The sequence below is a fragment of the Lissotriton vulgaris genome, chromosome 11, assembly GCF_964263255.1.
Source record: "Lissotriton vulgaris chromosome 11, aLisVul1.2, whole genome shotgun sequence".
Taxonomy (NCBI): Eukaryota; Metazoa; Chordata; class Amphibia; order Caudata; family Salamandridae; genus Lissotriton; species Lissotriton vulgaris.
This window is the reverse complement of record NC_141699.1, coordinates 871,782,514-871,809,047: the sequence shown is the minus strand read 5'-3', so window position 1 is coordinate 871,809,047 and position 26,534 is coordinate 871,782,514. Positions and strand designations below refer to the sequence as shown.

Here is a 26,534-nt window from a genome sequence, read left to right as displayed (position 1 = left end):
GGCTAGGCCATTCCATAAGTACATCACTAGTAACTAGAATAATTACAGTGCTGCAAACAGAGTGCATGGTGAATTTATAAGTGCTTAGGTATTGGTGGAGTGATAGGTTAAGTATATAGTGCTGGATGGGTGATTGGAGAAGTGTATGGGACAGACAGGACGATTCCGAGACTGCATAGGTACTAACTGGATATTTAGAAGAGTGTATCAATAACATGTAGCTCCTTTGAGATCTCCAAGCATGGTGCCCAGAATATTGTAGCTGTACTTGTGTTAGTGGCTAGGCCATTCCATAAGTACATGACTAGTAACTGGAATGATGACAGTGCTGCAAACAGAGTGCATGGTATATTTATAATTGCTTAGGTATTCGCGTACTGAATGGATAAGTGTATGGTTCTGGATGGGTGATTGGAGGAGTGTATGAGTACTGACTAGAGACCACACTGCTCATTTGAACTAAGCTCTGAAAAGAACAAGCAGTACTGATTAGAGACCATGCTGCTTCTGGAGATAATCGCTGCACACCACCACTGCCACGGTGACGCTCCTTTTTAAAAAATTGTTGTACTTCCTTTTATATCTTTGCCACAGCGACGCTAGTTTTTAAAAATTGCTGCTTTCATGCCATATTTCCATACAATTCTCACCTGAATCTTGGCACTCTGCACTTCCCCCACAAGTCCTGCTAGCTCTGCCCTAACACCCCGGTCCGTCACGGCAAGTGCCGATTGAACGGAGGGTGTTAGACGGGCCAGAGCTGACTGACTTCCTGCTGGGGCACTTCCGGTGCTGCGGGCGTGTAGTGGTCTAGTCGACCGACGCCCAGACGCTTCATAAGGATTGGCTGACGCAGTACAGGTCTGACTAGAGACCACGCTGCTCATTTGAACTAAGCTCTGAAAAGAAAACGCAGTACAGGTCTGATTAGAGACCACGCTGCTTCTGCACACCACCACTACCACGGTGAGGCTCCTTTTTAAAAAATTGTTCTCTGACTAGAGACCACGCTGCTAATTTGAACTAAGCTCTGAAAAGAAAACGCAGTACAGGTCTGATTAGAGACCACGCTGCTTCTGCACACCACCACTGCCACGGTGAGGCTCCTTTTAAAAAAATTGTTGCACTTTCTTTTTTATCTTTGCCACAGCGACGCTAGATTTTAAAAATTGCTGCTTTCATGCCATATTTTCATACAATTCTCACCTGATGCTTGGCACACTGCACTTCCCCCGCAAGTCCTGCTAGCTCTGCCCTAACACCCCGGTCCGTCACGGCAAGTGCCGATTGAACGGAGGGTGTAGATGGGCCAGAGCTGGCTGACTTCCTGCTGGGCACTTCCGGCGCTGCGGGCGTGTAGCGGTCTAGTCGACCGACGTGCAGACGCTTCTTAAGCAATGACAGGTCGAACGCGCAGCAGGCGCGCCAAAGGCAAGCCCGTCTGCGCCCGTCGGCGCCTGGACTGGGCCCAGGGCCAGAACCTCTACTCCTTCCAAGACAGACCCAACGGTCATTCGATTTTCACGGAAGGAGCTACTTGCTCTCAGGCCAAAAATAACCTGCACCATACTACCATGTTTGCCAGATACCAAATCATGTCCTAGCTGCAAACTATCTTTGAATCCATCCGGAAGAGAAGGGTCGACTACCAGAGGTTCTCAGCTTAAGAGTTTGCCTCCCAAAGTTTTCAGGGCAGGTCTAATTAACACACGATCACTAGTCAAACATAATTCCGAAACAATGGAACTTATAGAAGCCCAAAACCTCGATATTCTTTTTATCACCGAGACATGGGCAGACAAAGCTTCCAACATTGACCTACTAGTAGCAATCCCGGAGGGATACTCAATATTTAAAGCAGACAGGAAGGGGAAAGGAGGGGGGGGGGGCCTGGCCATTATTCATCGAAGTGTCCTAGGGACTGAAGGCCTAAATAAGGGCACTAATCCTGACTGTGAGATGCTGCATTTTCAAATAAACATAACCAACAATGATACGTTTAAGGGCCTACTCATCTACAGACCACCTAGGGCGACAACACCTCTGACACAACTACTGAGCCTTTCTGGGAATCAAGTGTGAAGAACCCGGACCCTATCGTCCTGGGTGATTTCAACCTGCACCTAGAAAAGAGCAAGGACATCAGTACATTAACACTGACAGATGCTATGTCTAATTTAGACATGAAACAGATCGTAACTCAAAACACCGATGATGCTGGCCACACGCTAGATGGAATTTTCACATACAACAAGAAGATTTCACTATTAGAAATCCTTCCGGTACCATGTTCGGACCATAAGCTAATAATATTTGCTATAAGAACTGGAAAATCATTAGCAGAAGCTGTTCCACCCGGTAAGCACACCTGCGCCCCCAATTGGTCAAAAATCAACTCCTCGCTTCTAGAGGAACACTTGACAAAATCAATTCCAGAACTTTACAAAGACTGTAGTACAGGCTCAAATCAAATTTCTAGCTGGATAAGATCTGCCATAAAAGTAGCAGCTCCAAACATTAAAAATACAACAAGAGGGAAATCACCCTCCCAAACTTGGTTCACAAATGCGTTAAAAAACACAAAAACAAACTTGTAGGAAATGGGAAAAAAATGGAGGACGAATTATGAGTCTGGACCACGAGAGACTTATAAATCCTCACTGGCTACCTACAAGAAATTGATATTAGCAGAAAAAAGTAAATACTTCACACGAAAAATAGAGGAAGCAAAAAACTCGAGCAGAGAACTCTTTACCATAGTAAAAAAATTAACAAAAAGTTAATGACAACTCTGTGCCTGTTGAAGTCAGCACAGAATTTTGCAATATCTTGGGCCAGTTCTTCGTAGACAAAGTATGTAGTATTTATGAGTCCTTCAAAAGTACAGCTAATCATACATGCAATTTACCAAATAGGGAAATTAATGACCTCCTTATATCACCGACAATCGGACACCCCTTCCAATATCACCCTCCTTCCACCGATCAGATTCTTCAGGTTGTTAGGCAAACAAAGTCAAGAGGCACCACCGATCCATGTCCACCCAAGATAATGCACCTTTTTTCCGAGCTATTGAGTGCAACAATTAGCATTGCTTTTCAGAGAAATAATTAAAACTAACCACTTCCCGGAGACTTGGAAAACAGTATCAGTACTCCCACTTCTAAAGAAATCCACTCTAGACCCATAAGACCCGGGCAATTATAGACCCATAGCAAGAATACCCTTTCTGGCTAAAGTTTTGGAGAAACTATTGAACAGGCAGCTGTCCCAATATCTCAATGAGACTAATACGCTAGACCACTCACAATTCGGTTTTCGAGAAGGGTAAAGAACTGAAACAGCCCTGTTGACGGCCACAGAGGAACTTAGGTACATACTGGATGCCGGGGGAAAGGCCACCTTGATTTTATTAGATCTCTCGGCGGCCTTTGACACGGTCAACCACGATATCCTACTCTGCCGCCTCAGAGATGCAGGAGTGCATGAGTCAGCTCAAACTCTAATAGCCTCCTACCTGTCAAATAGGACTTTCACAGTGGAGCAGGGAGGGCAAAATCCAAACCTTTCAGCTCCCCGTGCGTTTTTCCCCAGGGGTCGTCACTAAGTCCCACTCTATTCAACCTATATGTGGCACCACTGGCGGCAATAATAAGGGATTACGGCTTTACCCCAGTCTCTTACGCCGATGACACACAAATCGTGGTGTCTAGCACTAATAACATTAAAGAGACGGCCGAGAAATTTAAGAAATGCATGCAACACATTTTTCAATGGATGCAGGGCAACTGCTTGAAACTGAATGGAGATAAAAGTGAATTCATGCTGATGGGGACAGACATGCAAGCCTGGTCTCAGGAATGGTGGCCGGATAGCTTGGGCCAACGTCCCTCCCCAGTCAACAAAGTAATCTGGGAGTCCTCCTGGACGACAAGCTCACATATGAGGCACAAACAAACAAGTTAGCCTCCTCCATCTGGTACATTCTTAAAACGATTAGAAAACTCTTACCTTTCATTCCACAAGATTCGCGCAAGACAGTGGTTACTGCACTGGCGCTGTCTAGGTTGGACTTTGGAAAGGCGCTTTATGCGGGGATTCAGGCCAAGCAGCTAGCAACATTACAATGTCTACAAAATGCAGCAGCCAGGCTGGTGCTAGATTTTCCAAAATTTGAACCAGTAGCTCTCAGATTAAGAGGTCTTCACTGGCTGCCAATTGGCAAAATAGTTAAATTCAAATCCCTCTGTCTGACATACCAAGCCCTCCATGGAACTGGCTGTCAGTTCCTGAAAAGTCATTTGAAATGGTACGAGCCCTCCAGATCCTTGAGATCCAGCAATCAAAAAATGGTTCAGGTACCTAGATTTAATCAGGTTCCATGGGGTGGGAGAAATTTCAGACTGCATGCAGCCAGGATTTGGAACTTGCTCCCAATGTCAATCAAAAACAGCTCCTCTTTGCTCTCTTTTAGAAAAGATATAAAAAATTGGTTGTTCTCTGCAAGTTTTTAACCTCAAATAGAAGCTATCTGGTCTACTATGTCACATAGCGCCAAGACGCCCATGGGCAATTGCGCGCTTTATAAATCCCAAATCAAATGCCTGCTCTGCAAGAGCAGTGCTTATGAGATTTAAGTAATGCATGAATCTCTGCTGCTACTTTACCTTTTTATAACTACTTTTAACATTACACCGAGCCAAATACAAAGCAGGAACCATTCACATTTGTTTGCTATAAGTCTGACCATATTACTCAAAAACATAAATAGATGTCTCTCTACCACAACACTATCTACACCTCATAAATCCACAGAACAAACTTCAATTTTAAACTAAGCAGCAAAAGATATGTGGCATATTTCAACTGTAACTCTTTATAGACTTATACAACCTAGTCTCATCACTAAGACCTTAACTCAACATATGCATTACCAATTTCAAATCAACACCTAAAATTATGCGGTATACTAGTAATGTACATATCCACACACAAACAAACTGCCATATTCAACAATCCCTATTCCAAAACACATATAATATAGCCTTATAGCCCGCTGTAGTGGGCTATACCGGTTATTTAAGGCCCGCTTCCGCGTTAAAGGCCCGAGCCGAAGGAGAGGGACTTTAACAAGGCACTGCACTTTAATAGCCGATATAGCCTTGCTACGAAGGGCTATAAGGCTATTAGAACATTCTGCCACTAGAGGGCAGAATGTTCCAAAAAATAAAACAAAGGCTTCTCAAAGCTCGAGTGGATTAAAATCCCCTCGAGCTCCGAAAGGCCTCTGAAAAACAAGGTAAAGTTGCTCTTCGGGCCTTTACCGGCCTGTAGAAGCATGGAGCGCTCCATTGCACGTAATGGAGCTCCCAACATTCCAATGTTCTAATACTATACAGAATTTTTATTTAAGAACATTTAAAAACATTACAAAAAACTGAAATAAGCATTTCTTCATTACAAAATATATCTCAAACTTCAAATGTCATGATTTATATTTTATCTTTAATAACAAATGCACCACATAGTACACCTCACAAATTGAGAACTCAACTTTCTAATTGATTTGTAGATTATGAAGTATCAGAATCTCAGACCAGATTTTCTTATGCACACAATCAATAAAATGCACTGCTCTTAGCAAAACCAATATTGGCAATCGTTCCCTCTCTTTCTCTACACATATAGATGTAAATTGCAAATCACATCGCTCCCTAGATTATTTTAAATTTTAAAAACCATTTCTATTGCTTACACATATCAACCCTTGCCACCTAACCTCTAACTGACCCCAAAATGCTTCTTGTATTTTCCTGACTCCTACCTGCACCGTAAGCGATGGCACCGCGAATCCATACGAGAGTTCAAAAATATATTACAAATAATTTTACCACTTTTCTTTAATAATACACTACTTCTAAAGATAGCACAGACTTGGGAAATCTTACTGTAATAACATATGACTTTAATATTTATAACATATTCACATTTTAATGTCACAGTCAACTTTTTAACCTAACCTAATTCTCCTTACTGCCTGTTTCCATAGTAACAGTTCATGGAACACTCAATTGAACTCACAGGTCAGAAGTTCAGCACAAAATGTTGCAAATTCAAACAGCAAGTGTGCTTGACTTTCCAAAATATGAGCTTATCCTATGTAATGTACCTTTCAAACATGTTTTACTGACTAATAAGAAACATTTTTTTTAGACAGAAACATGCACCCTATTTTTGACTATATAATGTTCTTAAACTGCCAATCATTTCTCTTCTTTTTTTAAAACTGCATCGTGTCCAACATTTTAGATACCTCTCATTCTACCAACTGTCTACTTTGACTAAACACATCTTTTCAGTGCACCCAGACGTCCCTTCAAGATGCTTAGAGTGTGGATTGTGGGACACAGCTATGTTTTCTGGTGCAAAAGGTATGCTGAACACCGAGGTATTGACAAAGATCTAGCTTTGCAAAATGTGGACATGAAATGGATTGGACAAAGAGGATTAAAGTGCCACCAATTGATGCCTTTGGTTAAAATCTTCTTACATCTCCACCCCCTGACCTCATGATTGTGCACTGTGGTGGCAATGACCTAGGCACATTGACTGGGGTAGGTCTGGAAATGTTTATGAAGGACACCTTTACAGAATTGATGTTGCTTTTCCCCCAAATTGCCTTTGTATACTCTAACATATGCCGTAGACAGAAACAGAAGTGGTCCAATCAATTTTGTCCACAGATTTAGAAAGCTAGAAAAAATGTCAATAAAGGTGTTTCTGCTTATCTCAGAGACCATAGTATGAGATCCATATACAACAACAATCTGTGTTTCGATATGGATGACATCTACAGGAGTGATGGTGTACATTTCACAGATATGGGAAACAGAGTCCTTCTCAGCAACCTAAGGCTCTGCATCGGCACTTACATGTAGCTATAAATCTCCCAATAAACACAAGGGCACTTTGTAGATCCACCTAATAACCCAACATATAATTTAGTTTTTGCATGGAGCCGCACACCCAGCACGTTCACATGGGGGCTACGCTGAGAGCTGCGCATCCTTCGCTTTCACAAGGGGTCTACGCTGAGAGCTGCGCTAGAGTCGCTGCAGTTCCCCATGTGGTGAAGCAATCAGCTTTAGATTTTGGAAGGCAGAGCAGGAAACCTGCTCTCGCTTTCAAAATCCAAAGCAAGTTTGCTGTGACAGAGCGGGAGCTGTGCGACTCCCACCCTGTGATAGCAAACAGCAGTGTCCTGGAGGTGGGCACCTGGGACACAGCAGGAGGTGGCGGTGGGGGGTGGCAGTTCCGAGGGCCATCACGAGCTCCAGGAGGGCCCCCTCCCAACATGAGTGAAGCCCCGGGGAGTTGGTGGTCTCGGGGCTGCGGGAGCCCCAGCGGGCCCGCGCTATTATTTTTTAAGAAATGCCCCTGGAGCTAGCCCACCCGGGGGCCTTATTAAAATAAAATACGGGAACCCGTGCTTAATTGTTTGTTTTTAAAATATTTAAAAATTGTTTTTTTTGGCCCTGGGGGTCCTTCTGGGACCCCCTGAGCAGGCCTAGAGGGTCAGGGTGTTTCTACCCTGCCCCCTTCTCTTGTTTTATATCTTTGTGTTTCTGTTTTCTAATGACTTGATTCTACCGAGTCACAAGATGGCTGCCTACACTTCCTCGTTTGGAGTGTTGGCAGCCAATCACAGTGGAGCTTGTGCTCAGAAGTTAGGCTCCTCCCAGATATCAAGACTTTTATTTTTTTGAATGTCTCAGCAACTACTGAACGAATTTAAACCATATAAAAAAAAAGATCGCTTTCTGATCCAAGCACTAACTTTTTGCCACATTTGGGGTAATTACGTTCAGTAGTTTCGGCAGTAGCCTTGACCAAAGTTTCCTATGGGAAATTGATTTTTTTACTCTTATGTTTTGAATTTCTCAAAAACTACTGAACGGATTTACATCATTTAAAAAAAAAAGGTCACTTTCTGAACCAAACTCTACTTTTTTGCCAAATTTGGGGTAATTCCATTCAGCAGTTCGGGCGGTAGCCCGTCACAAAATTTCCTATGGAAATTAACATGGGGAAAACGCGTTTTGGGACCCCCCTTTTTTCTCAGCCCCGGCTTGACTAATCACTTGCACAGTAAGCGATGGCACCGCGAATCCATACGAGAGTTCAAAAATATATTACAAATAATTTTACCACTTTTCTTTAAAAATACACTACTTCTAAAGATAGCACAGACTTGGGAAATCTTACTGTAATAACATATGACTTTAATATTTATAACATATTCACATTTTAATGTCACAGTCAACTTTTTAACCTACCCTAATTCTCCTTACTGCCTGTTTCCATAGTAACAGTTCATGGAACACTCAATTGAACTCACAGGTCAGAAGTTCAGCACAAAATGTTGCAAATTCAAACAGCAAGTGTGTTTGACTTTCCAAAATATGAGCTTATCCTATGTAATGTACCTTTCAAACATGTTTTACTGACTAATAAGAAACATTTTTTTAGACAGAAACATGCACCCTATTTTTGACTATATAATGTTCTTAAACTGCCAATCATTTCTCTTCTTTTTTTAAAACTGCATTGTGTCCAACATTTTAGATACCTCTCATTCTACCAACTGTCTACTTCGACTAAACACATCTTTTCAGTGCACCCAGACATCCCTTCAAGATGCTTAGAGTGTGGATTGTTGGACACAGCTATGTTTTCTGGTGCAAAAGGTATGCTGAACACCGAGGTATTGACAAAGATCTAGCTTTGCAAAATGTGGACATGAAATGGATTGGACAAAGAGGATTAAAGTGGCACCAATGGATGCCTTTTGGTTAAAATCTTCTTACATCTCCACCCCGACCTCATGATTGTGCACTGTGGTGGCAATGACCTAGGCACATTGACTGGGGTAGGTCTGGAAATGTTTATGAAGGACACCTTTGCAGAATTGATGTTGCTTTTCCATCAAATTGCCTTTTTATACTCTAACATATGCCATAGACAGAAACAGAAGTGGCCCAATCAATTTTGTCCACAGATTTAGAAAGCTAGAACAAATGTCAATAAAGCTGTTTCAGCTTACCTCAGAGACCATAGTATGGGATCCATATACAACAACAATCTGTGTTTCGATATGGATGACATCTACAGGAGTGATGGTGTACATTTCACAGATATGGGAAACAGAGTCCTTCTCAGCAACCTAAGGCTCTGCATCGGCACTTACATGTAGCTATAGAAATCTCCCAATAAACACAAGGGCACTTTGTAGAGCCACCTAATAACCCAACATATAATTTAGTTTTTGAAAAATTATATATATTTTTTCTTGCTTGGAGCCGCACACCCAGCACGTTCACATGGGGGCTGCGCTGAGAGCTGCGCATCCTTCGCTTTCACAAGGGGTCCTCGCTGAGAGCCGCGCTAGAGTCGCTGCAGTTCCCCATGGGGAAAAGCAATCAGCTTTAGATTTTGGAAGGCAGAGCAGGTTTCCCTGCTCCCGCTTTCAAAATCCAAAGCAAGTTTGCTGTGACAGAGCGGGAGCTGTGCGACTCCCACCCTGTGATAGCACACAGCAGTGTCCCGGAGGTGGGCACCCAGGACACTGCAGGAGGTGGCGGTGGGGGGTGGCAGTTCCGAGGGCCATCACGAGCTCCAGGAGGGCCCCCTCCCAACATGAGTGAAGCCCCAGGGAGTTGGTGGTCTCGCGGCTGCGGGAGCCCCAGCGGTCCCGGGCTATTATTTTTTAAGAAATGCCCCTGGAGCTAGCCCACCCGGGGGCCTTATTAAAATAAAATACGGGAACATGTGCTTAATTGTTTGTTTTTAAAATATTTTAAAAAAGTTTTTTTGGCCCTGGGGGTCCTTCTGGGACCCCCTGAGCAGGTCTAGAGGGTCAGGGTGTTTCTACCCTGCCCCCTTGTTTTATATCTTTGTTTCTCTGTTTTCTGATGACTTGATTCTACCGAGTCACAAGATGGCTGCCTACACTTCCTGGTTTGGAGTGTTGGCAGCCAATCACAGTGGAGCTTGTGCTCAGAAGTTAGGCTCCTCCCAGATATCAAGACTTTTATTTTTTTGAATGTCTCAGCAACTACTGAACGAATTTACGCCATTTAAAAAAAAAGATTGCTTTCTGATCCAAGCACTAACTTTTTGCCACATTTAGGGTAATTACGTTCAGTAGTTTCGGCAGTAGCCTTGCCCAAAGTTTCCTATGGGAAATTCATTTTTTTACTCTTATTTTTTGAATTTCTCAAAAACTACTGAACGGATTTACATCATTTAAAGAAAAAGGTCACTTTCTGAACCAAACTCTACTTTTTTGCCAAATTTGGGGTAATTCCATTCAGCAGTTCGGGCGGTAGCCCGTCACAAAATTTCCTATGGAAATTAACATGGGGAAACGCGTTTTGGGACCCCCTTTTTTTCTCTTTTTTTTATTAACCCTTTCCATGCGGCCGCGATTCCCCTGGTGTGCTGTAAACAACACGAACAGGGGCGGGCCGTGACGAACCCCAGCCGTAATCAGCACACGAGCACCGTAGTGCATGATGGCTGGGGTTCATCATCAGCATGGAAGGGGTTAAGAGATAAGGCAGTTACAGTTAAAAAACCAATACATGTCCAGAAAAATATAAATACAACATTCATAATATGCAATAAGTTAGTTGACGTTATTCAAAGATAATACCATACATATTGAGAAATATAAATATAGAAATTCATAGTATGCAATAAAATTCATCAGAGCTGTACAAAAGTTAATAACATACAATCAAGGTTCATAAAAATTTCATTCCTGCATGACTCAAGAATCTAAATTTCTCCAGATCTTCACCGGTGCCCATATATTCCTACCAAACTCCTGCTTCTTTCTTCCCTTAAATTCATATAGGCAGGCTTCCAGATTGTGAATACCCAGCAACCTAGACAGCCACATCTGAAACGTGGGGGCATTAGAATCTTTCCACCCAGCAGAAATCAGCATTCGAAGTACTGCAACAGCAATAAATAACAATGCTTATGTGTGTTTTCCAACCTTAAGTTTGGCGTCCGACCCTAAAAGAACCAAAGTGGGGACCCCCCTTTTTTTTATTCGTCAAGCCGGGGCTGAGAAAAAAACAAAAAAAAGGGACCCCCCTTTTTTCTCAGCCCCGGCTTGACGAATCACTCCCAAACTTGGAGGATAGTGGCTGACCTGGATAGACTTTTTTGGGGGGAGAATTTTGCGAAGATTCATCAAACAACGCCAAAGCTATTAGCAAACCAAAAAAGGCTTTTCCTATGGAAACTAGGTTCTAACTAAAACTACCTACTGGCGACTGCCAGTAGGTAATCTATATTAGGGAGAAAAAAAATTGCCCCATAAATGTCCATTTGTATTCCAATATCTATACACCCCCAAAATAGTAAAATTACCTACACCACCCCAATACCCAAACCCCCTAAACTCTTAATTTACCCTTAGGACCCCAAACTCACCCTGAACCCTAAAATTACCCTGGGCACCCACAAACCCTGAACCCTAAAAATACACCTCCTCCCCAAAACCCAAACCTACCCTAGGCACCCAAAAACCAAAACAAAACTTGAACCCTAAAATTAACCTTTGTACCCCAAAACATATAACCCTACACCCCAAAGCTAAAAACCCTATACTTACCTTATACTTACATATAAAATACATATTAATTTGCCATTCATGCCTTTACAACGAAATTTGTTGTAAAATCATGCGTATTAAATGCATATACATTGTAATGCCATGCGTTGTAATGGCATTGCGGAGTAATGGTAGTTACGTTGTGTTGGTATGCGGGATGATGGTAGTCGTTGTAAACAAATTGCTGTAATGGGTATTTACTGTCAGCACCATAACGAGCACCGCCTCACTCCACACCTCAGCCATGGTCACACCGACACTGCTGGGCGACTGTCACCGAGCCGCTGCCTGCACCGCGCCTTAAGTGCACTGCATGCTGCACCACTTCACTTCACACATGCTTTATAATACATGACCATAAACCCATTAGGACCAGATGGCTTATGGGGTTGCACTGGGCATATCATTCTGGCTGTCAGGCGTCCCTTCACTAAGTATACGCCTGCACGTGGAACGCATTTGTGGCATGGTGCACAGCAAAAACTGTGGATCCCCTTTCTGCCCCTCTTTTGGAAGTCCTTTTATTCCATCTTTCTCTGGCCCATCAGGGCTCTGCTCTGAGCCCTATTAAGGGCTATTGTTCAGCAATCTCTGGCTTTCTTAGGCTCCCTGATCAGCCCTCTCTTTTCAAGTACCCTGTTGTGAATAGGTTTATCAAAGACATTACTCACCTTTTCCCTCCTATTCTGTTTGTGGTGCCACAGTGGGCATTGAATCTTGTTCTTACCTATTTGATGTGCGCTTCCTTTGAGCGGCTTCACAACTGTCCTCTTTGTTTATTGACTTTGAAGACTGCTTTCCTGGTTGCTATCACCTCCGCTAGGCGCGTGAGTGAGCTCCAAGCTCTTTCCTGTAAGCATCCTTTACTGTCGGTTCATCCGGACAAGGTTGTGCTTCGCACTCGTCCTTCCTTCCTGCCAAAGGTTGTCACTGCCTTCCACATCGGGCAGACTATTACCTTGTCCACTTTCTTTCCGCCACCGCACCCTTCCAGAGGGGAAGAGAGGCTCCACCATCTGGACTCAAAACGTGGCTCTCATTCTACCTGAATCGCACACAGCAGTTCCGGGTGGATGACCAGCTCTTTGCTGGCTACGTAGGCGCCAAGAAAGGCCGGGCTGTACACAAGAGGACTATCTCCCACTGGGTTGTCTTGTCTATCAAGGCCTGTTATTCCCTGGCTAAAAAGGAACCTCCGGTGGGGTTGAACACCCATTCTACCAGGGCACCAGCAGCTACTACAGCATTGTGACGTGGTGTCCCCCTGTAAGACATCTGTCAGGCAGCCACGTGGGCCTCGCTGCACACTTTTACTGAGCATTATTGCCTTGACAGTCAAGTCTGGAGAGACAGCTTCTTTGGTCATTCTGTTCTCCGTGACTTTCTGGTGTGATCTTGGTGCGCAGACCCACCACCGGGGTTGGTATTGCTGGGGTATCTATTCTAAGGTAAGGAATCTGCCACTAACGTCTTTCTTCCAGATGAACAAGTTACTTACCTTTGGTAACAATATATCTGTAAGAAACATTAGTTAGTGATAGATTCTTTACCGCCCCACCCATCCGCCCTGTTCTGCAAACTGATTTCTATGGCTAAGGTCATCCCTTTCAGGGCCCTAGTTTCAATGCACCAACGGTCAGTATCTTTCATGGCTCTGCATTCCTGGCACGGATAGTCGTGTACAGAACTGACATTAGCACACGTGAGTGCGTCTAAGTCGCTCCAGTGACGTTATCTTGGCGACTACGACACCAGCGATGTACGCGGAGCCGCACAACAACGCCTACCGACGCGCAGGGGTTCTGCTGACGAAAACTTTCCGGATCCAGTCTGACGCCTGGGGGTAATTCTAAGGTAAGGAATCTATCACTAACTAATGTTTCTTACAGATATATCGTTACCAAAGGTAAGTAACTTGTTTGTTACTCTATCCGTGTAAAAAACTAGTCAGAATGTCAAGTGGCTTATGCGCTCCCTGTAGAATCAGTTTGCACTCTGACAGACACTGGTTCCGGTCTCAGCTGAGACGTCTCAGCCTGTCATCCATCAGACCGGGCAATAATTATACTTATGATGAAGGTTTCATGTCTTCTTCGTATTATGGTGTGCTCTCTGTAAAGAGTCAATGCTGAGCAAGAGGACGTGATCCTGAAGGGTGAGAGAGAGCGAGGGCTGTTTAGACACATATGACTTGTGATTGTGGAGGAGGGGAGAGCAAGGTAAGGGGGAATTATGTCTGGAAAAAAGTAAAACTGCAACCCTAGACCCAGCAAGACCATTGACTCCATGTCAGTGAAATTGCTCATCCACCTTCGCAGCTCCACCACTGAGTGCATTCTCTAGTGTGAGTGCACTCCCTTCACTCTCTAGTGTGAGTGTTCAAGGCCCTCCTCCACCCACAGGTTCACCTGCCCCTCGTCCCCGGTGGTCCAGTGGACCTTTGTCTCATGCTTTCCACTCTGGTTTTCCACTCGTTTTTCCCCCTCTTTTTTAAAACTATATTTCTGCTTTTTTCTGCTTTCTGCACTTTCCTGTGCTCTGCTTGTCTTCTCTTTTTCTTGCTTTCCGCTCCGGTTTTTCACTCATTTTTCACTTGTTTTTCACCCTCTTTTCTAAATCAATATTTCTGCTCCCCCCCCAGTACGACCAGCGTGAGCAATCCAGCTCCCCTCGCCTCTCCCGCCTCCCAGCTGTCCAACCCTCCCCGACCCCTACTTAATGGCGGCCGCTGCAGGGACAGGCGAGCAAGACCACTGACTTTTTGTCAGTGAAATTGCTCCCCCACCCTCGCAGCTCCACCATTGAATGAGGCCTCCCCCAGCCCCTGCACTCTCTAGTGTATGTTCGAGGCCCTTCTCCACCCGCAGGTTTCACCTGCGCCTCATCCCTGGTGGTCCAGTGGACCTCTGTCTCCCGCTTTCTGCTCCGATTTTCCACTCATTATCACTCGTTTTTCATCCTCTTTTTTAAATCTAGATTTCTGCTTTTTCCTGCTTTCTGCACTTTCCTGTGCTCTGCTTGTCTTCCCTTTTTCCCACTGTCCTCCTTTCCGGCCTGTTTTTCCCCCGCTGCTGCTGCCACTGTGGCCCCTCCCCCAGCACAACCAGCATGACCAATCAAGCTCCTGCCTATCTAATGTCCAGCCCTCCCCGACCCCAACTTAATGGCGGCCGCTGTGTGGCCGTGCGGCTGGCACACCGAAGGCATGCATAAGGTAAGCCCATCTGCGACCCGACCACGACCAGCGCCAGGAACCCTGGACCTCGGCCCGCCAACACTACGACCCAGCAGCAATCCACGCACTCAACCCAGGGCACAACAACAACTGCAAGCTAGCATCACCAGCCGACACCCACGGACCCTTCAGCTGTCACCGCAACAGGCACACCTGCAGCACCGCCAAGAACACGGATCCAGCCCAACCCATCCACTAGAACACAAGCGAAACGAAGACCCTACAATGCATCCTCCTCAACATTCGATCACTCCACAAACACTTCACCAAAATCTGGGACCTCCTCAACAGCACCACCCTGGACTTAGCATTCTTCACGGAAACTTGTATCAACACCACATTAGGACCGGAGATCGCCATCGCCATCCCCCAAGGATACAAGATCTCCAGGGAGGACTGCCCACCCGCCCGGCAGGAGGAATCGCCACCTTCCACAAATCCACCCTCCGCCTAAGCACACTCCCCAACGAGCACATAGACCTGATGGAACACCTTCACCTCAAGATACTGGCCAGCCCCACCGCCACCCTCCGAGGAACCCTCATCTACCAACCCCCTTGACCCCGTGGACCCTTCTTTAACTCCACCATAGGCATTATCTTCCTGCAGGCCATCGTATCCACCAACTACACCCTGCTGGGAGACCTCAACTTCCACCTCGACAACCACCTGGACCCTAACAACGCATCCCTCCTGGACAACCTCCACAAAATTGGACTCTGCCAGATCGTGACTGATCCTACGCACTCAGCAGGACACACCTTTGACCCCCTCTTCACTACAGTAAACTCCATCACCTTCAGCCACACCACTGAACTCCCATGAACCGACTATTGTTGCATCCACTTCACCTTCAGAACACCCACCATCCACAGACACCAGCACCTGCTCCCACGAAGAAACTGGACCAAAATCACCAACGACCAGCTCACCTCCTCACTCAACAACTCCACCCCAATCTTCAAGGAAAATGATGACCCCAACATCGCAGCCCAAACCCTGAATAAATGGATCTTGGACAGCGCCAACACCATAGCCCCCTTCAATAAAAACAACAACAACCGCGCCAAGAAAGCCAGAGGGTTTACCACCGAACTTCGAGAATTGAGATGCACTTGCTGCCGCCTCGAAAAGTCCCGGAGGAACACCAAATCCATAGAAGCCAACAACAATTTCAGAGCCGCCACCAACGTCCACCACCAACTCATTTGAGAAACGAGAAAAAATGTGATTGAAGACAGAATCTCCACCCAAGTGCACAACAGCAAAGAACCCTTCAACATCATCAATGAGTTTGCCCAACCCACCAACGAATCTACTGACATCCCTCCCTCACAAGACCTCTGCGACAAACGCCGCACCTTTTTCCACCACAAAATCAAGAGCATCTACAACAACATTGATGAAGACAACCAACACACTGTACCCTCACCAACCACCCGACACCCGGAAACCTGTGATTGACAACTGGACAGCCCTCACCACCAAAGACACACTGAAGACAATGAAGTCAATCCACTCAGGGGCCCCCACAGACCCCTGCCCCCACCACATCTTCAACAGAGCTGCCGACACTATTGCACCATTGCACCCATGCTCCACCACAACATCAACCGCTCCCTGGCAACCGCCTTGTTCCCCGATGACTGGAAACACGCTGAGGTCCACCCCCTCCTGAAGAAGCCCTGGAGGACCCCACAGACCTCAAAAACTACAGACCCATCTCCCTGCTCCCGTTCCCAGCGAAAATCATCGAGAAAGCCATCAACAGCCAACTCCCCACATTCCTCAAAGAGCACTCCATTCTTGACACCTCCCAACCGGGCTTCAGAAAAAACCACAGTACAGAAACCGCCCTCCTCACCACAACCGATGACATCTGCACCCTACTGGACAAAGGAGAAACAGTAGCCCTTATCCTCCTCGACCTCTCAGCGGTGTTTGACACAGTCTCTCACCACACCCACGCAGATGCCACGACGCAGGAATCCAGGACAAGGCCCTTGACTGGATCCACTCCTTCCTCTCTGGCAGAACTCAGCAGGTCTGACTCCTCCCTTTCCTCCAGACCCTACACCTACCACCTGTGAAGTCCGCCAGGGCTCCTCCCTCAGCCCAACGCTCTTCAACGTCTATACGGCTCCGCCTGCCTTCATAGTCAGAACCTACGGACTCAACATTGTATCATACGCAGACGACACCCAACTCATCCTCTCCCTATCCAACGAACCCAACACCGCAAGACAACTTTTAAGAAGACATGGAAGCCATCGCCAAATGGATGAAAAACAGCTGCCTAAAAACTAAACACCAACAAAACAGAACTCATCATGGGCTCAAACCCCAATGCCTGGAGCGACACCTGGAGGCCCCCCGCACTCGCAAACCCGTCAACCCCCACGGACCATACACGCAACCTGGGAATCATCCTGGACTCAGAGCTCAAAATGGACCGCCAGATCAATTCTGTCTCGTCTTCCTACTTCCACACCCTCCACCTCCTTCATAAGACCATCAAATGGACCCCCCTCGAACACAGAAAGACAGTCACTCACGCCCTGGTCACCAGCAGACTCGACTACAACAACGCACTGTATGCCGGAATAAACAAAAACCTCACCTGCAAGCTACAGAACATCCAGAACGGCGCGGCAAAACTGATCCTCAACTTGCCAAAACACTACCACATCTCCCAGCACCTGCGCACACTCCACTGGCTCCCCGTCAATGCGAGAATCACCTTTAAGATACTCACTCACACACACAAGGCCGTCCACGGCACCGGAACAGCATACCTGAACAGCAGACTCAAATTCCACGCACTCTAAAGGACCCTATGATCAGCCCAGTTCTCCTACGCCGTGGTCCCCACACCAGAAAGACCAGATCGGGAGGCCGCTCCTTCTCCTTCCTCGCGGCCAAAGCCTAGAATGCCCTTCCGCTCCACCTCAGACAGACAACATCGCTCCGTATATTCGCAAGAAACCTCAAAACCTGGCTCTTCAACAGACCCCCTCCTTGATGGAATGCATTCCCAGTGCCTTGAGAACCTCTGGGTGAGTAGTCGCGTTTAACAAACTCCTGATTGATTGACTAGACTCGTGCCATCAGCAAATGTTGGGGTACTGTTTGAGAGGGCTATTCTTTCTTGATGCTGAATGAAGAAACGCACAGCCCATTTTTTTTCGTTGGGGCAATTTCCAGGGAAGTAAAATCCAAGTTTTCAAAGGTTCATGCAAGGGGCGGTGTCTCTTTGGATCCGTTGATGCCATGGCGCTGCCCTCCACAAAAAGGAACTACAGAGGGAAATAACGCAGGTTGCCCTTCACTTACGACTTTTTCATCATCGGCAGCCTCCAAACCATACAAAATATATGTGAAAAATTGTGCACAACTTAATTGAAACAAAAATTGCGAAAAACCTGATCCCCTACTGCAAGAGTAATTGAAAGGAAATTTTTGAGCTCCTACACTATAAAAACAAGCTAAACAACCACTGGCACTATTTCCAATTTTAATCGCTGCTATGTGTTTGCTCACATTAAAGACAAGATCCACTGTCGTGCTTCATCACATATATTTTGTATGGTGTGGAGGCTGCCGATGATAAGTGGAGCACACTGATGAGAACCTATCAGTAGCTCCCTGGAGGGTGTTTCCGTGAGGTGCCTCCTCACCTTTCACACACTTGTTTGGTGGTGGATGGAATAAATTGTGGGAAGTGAGAAACACACACAGTACATTTCCTGAAGGAGATAAACACACACAGAATTTTAGAAAAGGATAGGAGCACCCAGAGTGTACAGCATTGTTTAGCTAGTACCTGAAGTATTTTCACCAGTCAGAGGTGTGGGGGATGTTCATCATGTTTTATCCCGAGATATAGAGCAGGTTTTTTGTGATGAAAAAGCCATGGTGCTGCCGCCAGATTATCACATATTGCTGTGTTTTTTACTTGGAAGCCTTAAAACGAAATAAGTGGGTGACCGGCTGAAAATATTTTTATATTCGTCCAGCTTCTATGTGGTTGGGGTGAAATTCAGCTTAAATTCATACAGGGGTAGAACTGCGAAACTTAAGCTCAGAAAGAGCCGCTATCATGCTCGGGCCCAAAGCTATGTCCCTGAAAGTTTGAATTTTAAAGGTTATTTCCCCTGACATTTGGCTCAAGCTGTTTAATGGCCAACTTTATTAACTGGACTAAATGGGATTTCCTTTGCAGTGATGTATCAACCCTGACCACACATACTGAAGGAAGCTAGCTACATTGTGGGTGGCTTTACTCTACAACCTTTCTCCTTAGTCTGTAGAATAGTCTTTCCTCTCAAACTACAACTAATTCTAATGCCTGAATTTACTTTCGCATAAATGTACAGGACCACAGATAAAGAAATGTCAACCTATGTGCTATTAAGTAAAATTCTCTTCTTGCCACACTGTTTTTGTAACAGCTAAACACCAAAAAAACTACTAAATCAACCCACTAAGATTGGTTATACAAAAGCTAAACATACCGGCTTTGTTAGCTTGCAACATCTCTATAAGCTCATCCTTGATGTTTCCATCACCTGTCCATGTTCCTTGCAGTGTTATATTTTTATTTTCTTCAGAAGTGCTTACCTCACACCTTACATTTATCTTCTCGCTGTCGCCCCATTTCATTCTTTCTTTGTTTTTGTTTTTCAGGAAGGGGCAAATATTAACAAGTCGCTGACTACACTGGGAAAAGTGATATCTGCCTTAGCAGAGATGGTAAGTTTACCATCCCACTAATTTGATTGCTTTGAAATGAAGTCTAAAGTTGCAGCAGATGATGCATGTACTTTAGAATGGACCTTGAGGTTTCGGCAAGTGCAGCACATGCATTTCTCTAAAGAAAAATACATGCAGTACACCTGAGGTGTAACAGCAAGGCTGGCAACTATGTGCACATTTAAAGATAGGATAAATCTCAACATCCAATATCCCACCAGACTTGTTATGTTTGAACTGACCACCAAGTAATATGGACTTCCCACTATTTGAGACATGCCTCATATAATGCTTGGTATTTATAATTACTTTTCAAGAAATCAGTATTATTAAGTGTAGTCGCCTCTCAATTTGTTCATATACAGAGGATTTATTCTTCTCAGTGAAGCAATATTTTATCCCTAAAAGGAAGGCTGACAAGTGGTTTAACAAACATTTGCAATGCAATCGGTCTCGCCTTTGGGAACTTACATGTATTTAGCTATGCAGCACATTAGCCTGGGTGCTGAAACATCTACTGTTGTTTAACATGGAGGAAAAGTAAACCCCAAACTGCGTGACACGCCAGGTTTGGGAACACATGGAGAAAAAAACTGCCTATCAGCGGATCTCCAGAGCCCATAAAGTATATACAACAGATCTTCCAGACAGCACAAGCGCTGCAAAGGCTCGACCTAAAAAATGGGTTGCTGGGTGGGTAATTGCAAAAACAGTGGAGTTGTCAGTTACTTTCTTTTCAAATAGGGGTTTACTGTTGTTCCTCTTAGTTTAAAATGTCATATGTCAGCAAACTGCAAGAGTACATCCATAAAATAGAGACTAAAAAGTATTTCTTCTTCTTTACAGGATTCTGGACCCAACAAGGTGAGCAACATCTTACTACTGCTAAAAAATAATTTCTGCCATACCCTATTCAGATAAGCCCTGGCACTGCCATGCTAGAGTCATTGATCCTTTTTGTCATCTGTGAGTACCTGTTACACTATCCTCATTGTAAGTTCTGCAGACAGGCATTGGAGGCACATGTTCAGACTTCCCAACAACAGTCTGCCCAACTTGTTTATATTGTCCCATGAAGCAGCTCCCGCATCCATGAGAAGAGCTGCTCAGGTGGAAAAGAACGGACAGTTTACAAATGTAATTATGTATGTAATTTGAAACGCCTAAATTGGAGGTAATTCTTCAGAAATCATACAAGTTAGCCCCACACGTACTGGAAGCTTTTTTGTAGAGTGTAGGTGTAAGAAACTGTATTAATATTTGGGGTGAGTGACTTACCACTTCAAAGAATAATCACAGCCCTTGCCAGGGTGACTACACTGAGTCACGCAAGTAAATAAGTGAACCCAAGCTCAATCCCCTGGTAGCTATGACACAAAGCAGACAGATTTAATGTAGGGGACGGTATAAGGTATTTATGCAGTACCATAACAGTGATAGTGCCAAAATGGAAAAGAAAAAAGAATCTGAAACTGAATTAGAAAATAAAATGTAAATTTAACAAACAAAATGACACCAAAATCACAAAAATCCAATATTGAGAACAGGCGATATGAAATTTTCAAGCCGTAAGTAAAAATAACACAAAAATATTTTAGGCGCCAGTGATAGACAATGCTCGTGATAGATCATGACCTAGTCGCAATTTTATACCAACCATGACAGACCATGTGTCAGATACACCAACCAAGTTTGTTTCTGTCAAAGATTTTACATTCTGACTTAGGGCCTGATTTAGATCATGGCGGAAGAGTTACTCTATAATGAATGGCACGGATATCCCTTCCACCAATATATAAATCACATAGGATATAATGGGATTTATAATTCAGCGGACAGTCTATCTATCCCCGTTGTGACTGAGTAACCTGTCCACCAAGATGTAAATCCGTCCTTAGTCTTTTAAGTCCCAATCAACAACAAAAACACACTTCTAAATCCCCCCAGGATTTCAGGGAAGTCACTTATAGACTTACAGTGTATCAGGCAGAGGCAACAAAAGAGTCAAAGTAAAGGCCTCTTGCCGCTTGTTTCTCTGTATCCACACACAAAGTCAGCTAACAGATCCTTGAAGAACACTTTTGTCCTTGGCACAAGAGGGAGCATGTCCAGCCCTTCAGGGGTCCTTTGAGGTCACAGACAGCAGGTCCGGTCCACTTCTGATCATCCACAGATCAAGAAAAGTATTCTGAAGAGGGTGCCTAATTCTGCCACATTTATGCCTGGCACCAAGTAATGTATGGTGGTGACTTCTGGCACCTTCCTAACCAATGGGTAAATATTCCCATAGGTAAATCTTCCCAGTTTTGCAGCAGCTCCTGTTTGCCTTACTGCAATCAGACCCCAAATCCCATGTGTCAGGGCATTTTCAAGATGACAAAAGTCTTTGGCCGCACCAAACTTGGGGTCTGAGGGATGCGTGGGGAGTGTACTGTGGTAATACTTGTATCCTGCTACATCTAACACAAAACTCAAGTTTGAAGAAGGTACTTGTGCTCACAACAAACCCAGAGACAAAAATCTGGTAGGACAAAAGTAGGGCCCTACACCAGTCAGACAGTGGATACACAAGAATTCTCTTGACATCCTGTTTTCTTCCTTTCAAGTGTGCCCCAAGTATTACATGTATTTTAAATCAAACAAGCTAACCCACAAGTTATATAAGGGTATCAGATTTTAACAAAAACAATGGTCCTTCAAAGACACAATAATGATGTGATTAATATAGACTAGAGTCAGTGCTATATCGAAGATGTCCAGCCGGACAATCAATTTAATGAATTAATAAATGCAAAAACAAATAGGAGCACAACAGTACAATGGGACACAATCCTGTGTCCTACACATACACAAAACAAATACATTTGGACAGAAACATTTCAGGCAAGACAAGGGTAGCTTGAAAATACAAATAATTAGGGCAAGCTTGGAAAAAACAGCTAGTGCACTTGTTTTATCACATTGGATTAATGTGCATGCTGTTTAAACAAGCCAACAACGTTTCGATCCTTTTTAAAATACTAGGATCCTCATAAGGACGGGGATAATACAAGTTTGAATTATATAATACCTGTGGAGAAATGGGAAATAAGGAAGGAAGGCAGAAGGGGAGAAAAAATTAGAAGGTGCGTAGTGGGAACGATAAAAGTAACAACCTGGTGCAAACTACCGAGCATGCTAAGGTAAAAAACACTGATGTCAGGTAAGTGCACGGAGAACTTAAATGAGCGAGGGCAGTAGATCAAAAGACTCATGCGTAGTGGTGCAAACGCCTCCATGACAGGAACCAGTGAAACTTATTAACGTACTGATATTATAGGTGCCTCCATGAAAAAACAGCACATGAATCTTTAAATCGCTCGGAAATAGCAAACACACAATTATGTCGAGGTCTATACACCAACGAATCAATCCAGCATGCGAATAGAAATCATGTCACTGTGTCTGTGGAATTCCACAGATGGCAAAGTGAAAGGCCAGAGCTGCGAATGCTAGGGTGAGGTAGCCAGAATTAAATGTGGAGCATAGCAGGGCAGAGAGTGAGCGAAGGGATGGCGGCAGTGAAAATAAGGATAAATGCGCTAACCTCCTAAAGATTGTTACGGGCGGGGTGACGCAGCGCGTGGAGGCTCGGATGGTGCCTAGAGGTGGCTGCTCATGACGGACCTGGTGAGAGAAAATTAAGGGGGTGAGAGGGATTGAAATTAAAGCGGTAGATGCCTGCAACAAAAAAGTTGAGCCGCTTACCTTGAGTGATTAGGTTGCAGCTTTTACAATGGGTCTATCCTTTAAAGATAATTAAAATTCAGTAAAAGACTTACGCTGCGGCGAAGGATGGGTGGATGGTGCACTGTCAGCCCTGGGGAAGAAGGGAGTCACGGTTAGGACGTGCACAGCGATTATGCTCAGAGGTGTGCGTGTGCAGTGCATGCATGCTTACCGATCAGGGACGATTCTGATCCAAAGCTCGATGGCTGGGATACGGTGGGCCGATTACAACCTTGAGTTTACAGCACTCACAGCCACACGTGAAGAGAGACTATAGTTCAGTGATGCATGCTACGGCGATAGAGAAATGAAAATGGAAGAAAGAGTAGATGACAGTTACAAAAGGAGAAGGTGATATATTAAGTAATACAGGGATCCGTTAATTAAAGTGCATCAAAACCAGAAATACATGTTGTATAAATGTTATACAGTAAGACAAAAATAACCTGTGATTGTAACTGGTAATGGCATGTTTGTGTGAAGAGGACATGATAGGTTATAAGAATTACAGCCAATAAGATATAACCATGAGGAACCAGATCTGTGTTAGATGGTAACGGCATGGTCACGTCTGTGCGGTCGTGACATCAAAATTACAGGTAACCTGAAAAAATAAAATAAATTAAATAAATCCTCAAATTTACAAAGGAACAGTTCTTCAGATATTGATTTTTTTTTTAAAACAGATTTTATTGAGGTTTCATATAGTAAGAACATACATCTTTTTCAAAGTATCATGGCGTGTCAACTGCGCTCTTCATGTCTTAAGTGTCAATGCAGGTTTAATAATACATTGCTTCACCCTTCTGCAAGTCAGTTGCATTCCCTGCAAACTCAGCGTGCAGTGCCCAGTCGTACCGGTGACATACGTCACACCGTCCTCACCTAGTAACATACTTCCTCGGAACATCTGCTGTTTAGCACTCGAGCTTGATATTCATAGACTTCTTATTCTGCAATAAGTCAGGTAGCCGAACATCAAACTCCCTACCTCCCCCCTCTCCCCCAAACATACGCAAACTCAACCCCTTTCTACCCTTCCCCCCTGCCCTCCCACCTCCCCTCAGACAAGCCGCTTCTCCAGCACTATGTGTGTTGTTCACACCGTGTTCCGCCCACTCCCATAGAACCCTGTGTCAGTGGCCTAAGCATTGCCCGGGAGACTACGCGCGATCAAGGGGCCCCTCTGCCCATCCACTTGACCATCCCACTGCCCTCACCTTAGGCCCTGCACAATCTTAATGGTAGGTAAGATCAGGGGGAGCCGTCCTCGTCGTCGGTTGGGTCTCTGAGTAGTCCCGTCAGTGCTACCCAGGCTCTGGCTGTGTCCCACAGCTTGTCATTGTCAGTTCTTCGAGCAAGTTGGAGTTGGAGTGTCCCCTCGTAGTCTGCCCATTTAAGAAACTCTCTGAGCCAACACCCCGCGTTAGGCCTACAGCCGCTTTCCAATGGCTGGTGATTTCGCGCTTGGCTAGGACCAGCCCCAGATCCAAAAACCTGCTGGTAGTTTTGTTGCGAGCAGTGTGGGGGAACCAGTGCAGTAGACACACAGCCGGGGTACTTTGCAGGTCCCTCTTTGTTACCTCAGTCAATTTGGCCAGTATCCCTCCCCAGTAATCCCGAAGGACAGGGCAATCCCAGAACATGTGCATGTACCCTACATCCTCCAGTCTGCATCGTGGACAGGTGGCGTGGGAGTCGAAGAACTCATTGAGTTTAGAAGGAGTGAGGTATGCCCGATGGAACACGTAGAATTGGATAAGTTGGAATCTGGCGTTTCAGGAGCAGTTCCACGCTCTTTCCATCAGCATTTTAGGTTTGATGGGAATTCCCAAGTCTATCTCCCATTTGACGCGCAATCTCTCCAGTGGGGTTCTCAAGCCCTGTGTCAATCTGCGGTACAGACACGTGACTGCTTTAACCCGTCCCGCAAAGGTGACTACATATTGGCAAAGAAGAAAAACCTGCGGCTCCTCTAGTCTACCCTTCCAGTGTCAGTGTTTGCACACCGCAGTCATCAAGGCAGTGTGAAGAAGGAAGTCCTGCGCCGGTAATTCATATCTGTCCACCAATTCTTGGAACAGCAGGAGCGCACCATCTTCATACAGATCCCAGAGGGTGGAGATGCCGAACTCTTCCCACTCATGCAGCCCGCTGCCAGTTCCCCCCATGTGGGAGTTCCATGCAGAGCCATATCGGGATCTCAGGCGAGTACACCAAGCCACCTTTCTGGCGACGTAGGGCCCTATTCCAGCAGAGTCTCAGGACCCAGAGGTCCCCAGGGACCTCTCCCATCCGCAGCGGGAGGCGCAGAAGGATCCGCGCCAGATGGTGCATCTCTGCGTCCCAGTCTCTCTGAGCTACTTCCAGGCCTAATCTCCTCGCTAGTCTTTGGGTAAACCATTGGAATTGGGCAGCATGGTAGTATGCCTCAAAATCAGGTGCTGTAAAACCCCCTCCCGTCTTGGGCGCAACAAGGTAGGCAGAGCCACCCTGCGCCTCCCCGAACCCCATAGGAAGCCTGAGATCATGGAGTTGAGCGAAGTATCTCCCCGGTATCCAGAGAGGCAGTGTCCCAAAGTAGTAGAGCAACCGGAGGAGGGTGATCATTTTCAGAAGTGCCACTCGACCCGCGACCGAGAGGGGTAACGACCCCCAGAATTCCAGGGTATTCTTGGTGTTTCGCAGGGCCCGGCCTATGTTACCTTCAAATAGCTTGGCTGCACCATGGTAAATCCGCACCCCCAAATACGGTAAGCAGCTACCTTCCCATCTCACTTCTAGTCCCTCAGGGGGAGCACCTCTGCCCCCTCGCATTGGAAACAGGCAGGTCTTGGCCCAATTAACCCGGAGTCCCGCCTCCTCCCCAGTCGCTCCAGCAGTCCCCAAGCCCCACCGAGTGCATGAGTGTGATCAGCAAGGAACATCAGTAAGTCATCAGCATATAGGGCAATGTGGTGCGTTCGGCCCTGCACTTCCAGGCCCCTGTAGTGTTCCCCCTTCCGTGCACGCACCGCAAGGGGTTCCATTGCTAGGGCAAACAGGAGGGGAGACAGGGGTCATCCCTGTCTCGTCCCTCTACCCACCGCACAT

General features: G+C 45.4%; 1 protein-coding gene across 1 annotated transcript in view; it reads left to right on the top strand.

The window, feature by feature from the left end:
• KIF1A (kinesin family member 1A) overlaps nucleotides 1-26,534 on the top strand; it is a 2,508,766-nt gene that overhangs the window by 413,222 nt on the left and 2,069,010 nt on the right. The window contains exons 9-10 of the mRNA XM_086944020.1: nucleotides 19,608-19,673; nucleotides 20,520-20,537. Of these exons, the coding sequence (XP_086800146.1) occupies nucleotides 19,608-19,673; nucleotides 20,520-20,537 (84 nt within the window). The remainder of the gene's footprint in view (nucleotides 1-19,607; nucleotides 19,674-20,519; nucleotides 20,538-26,534) is intronic.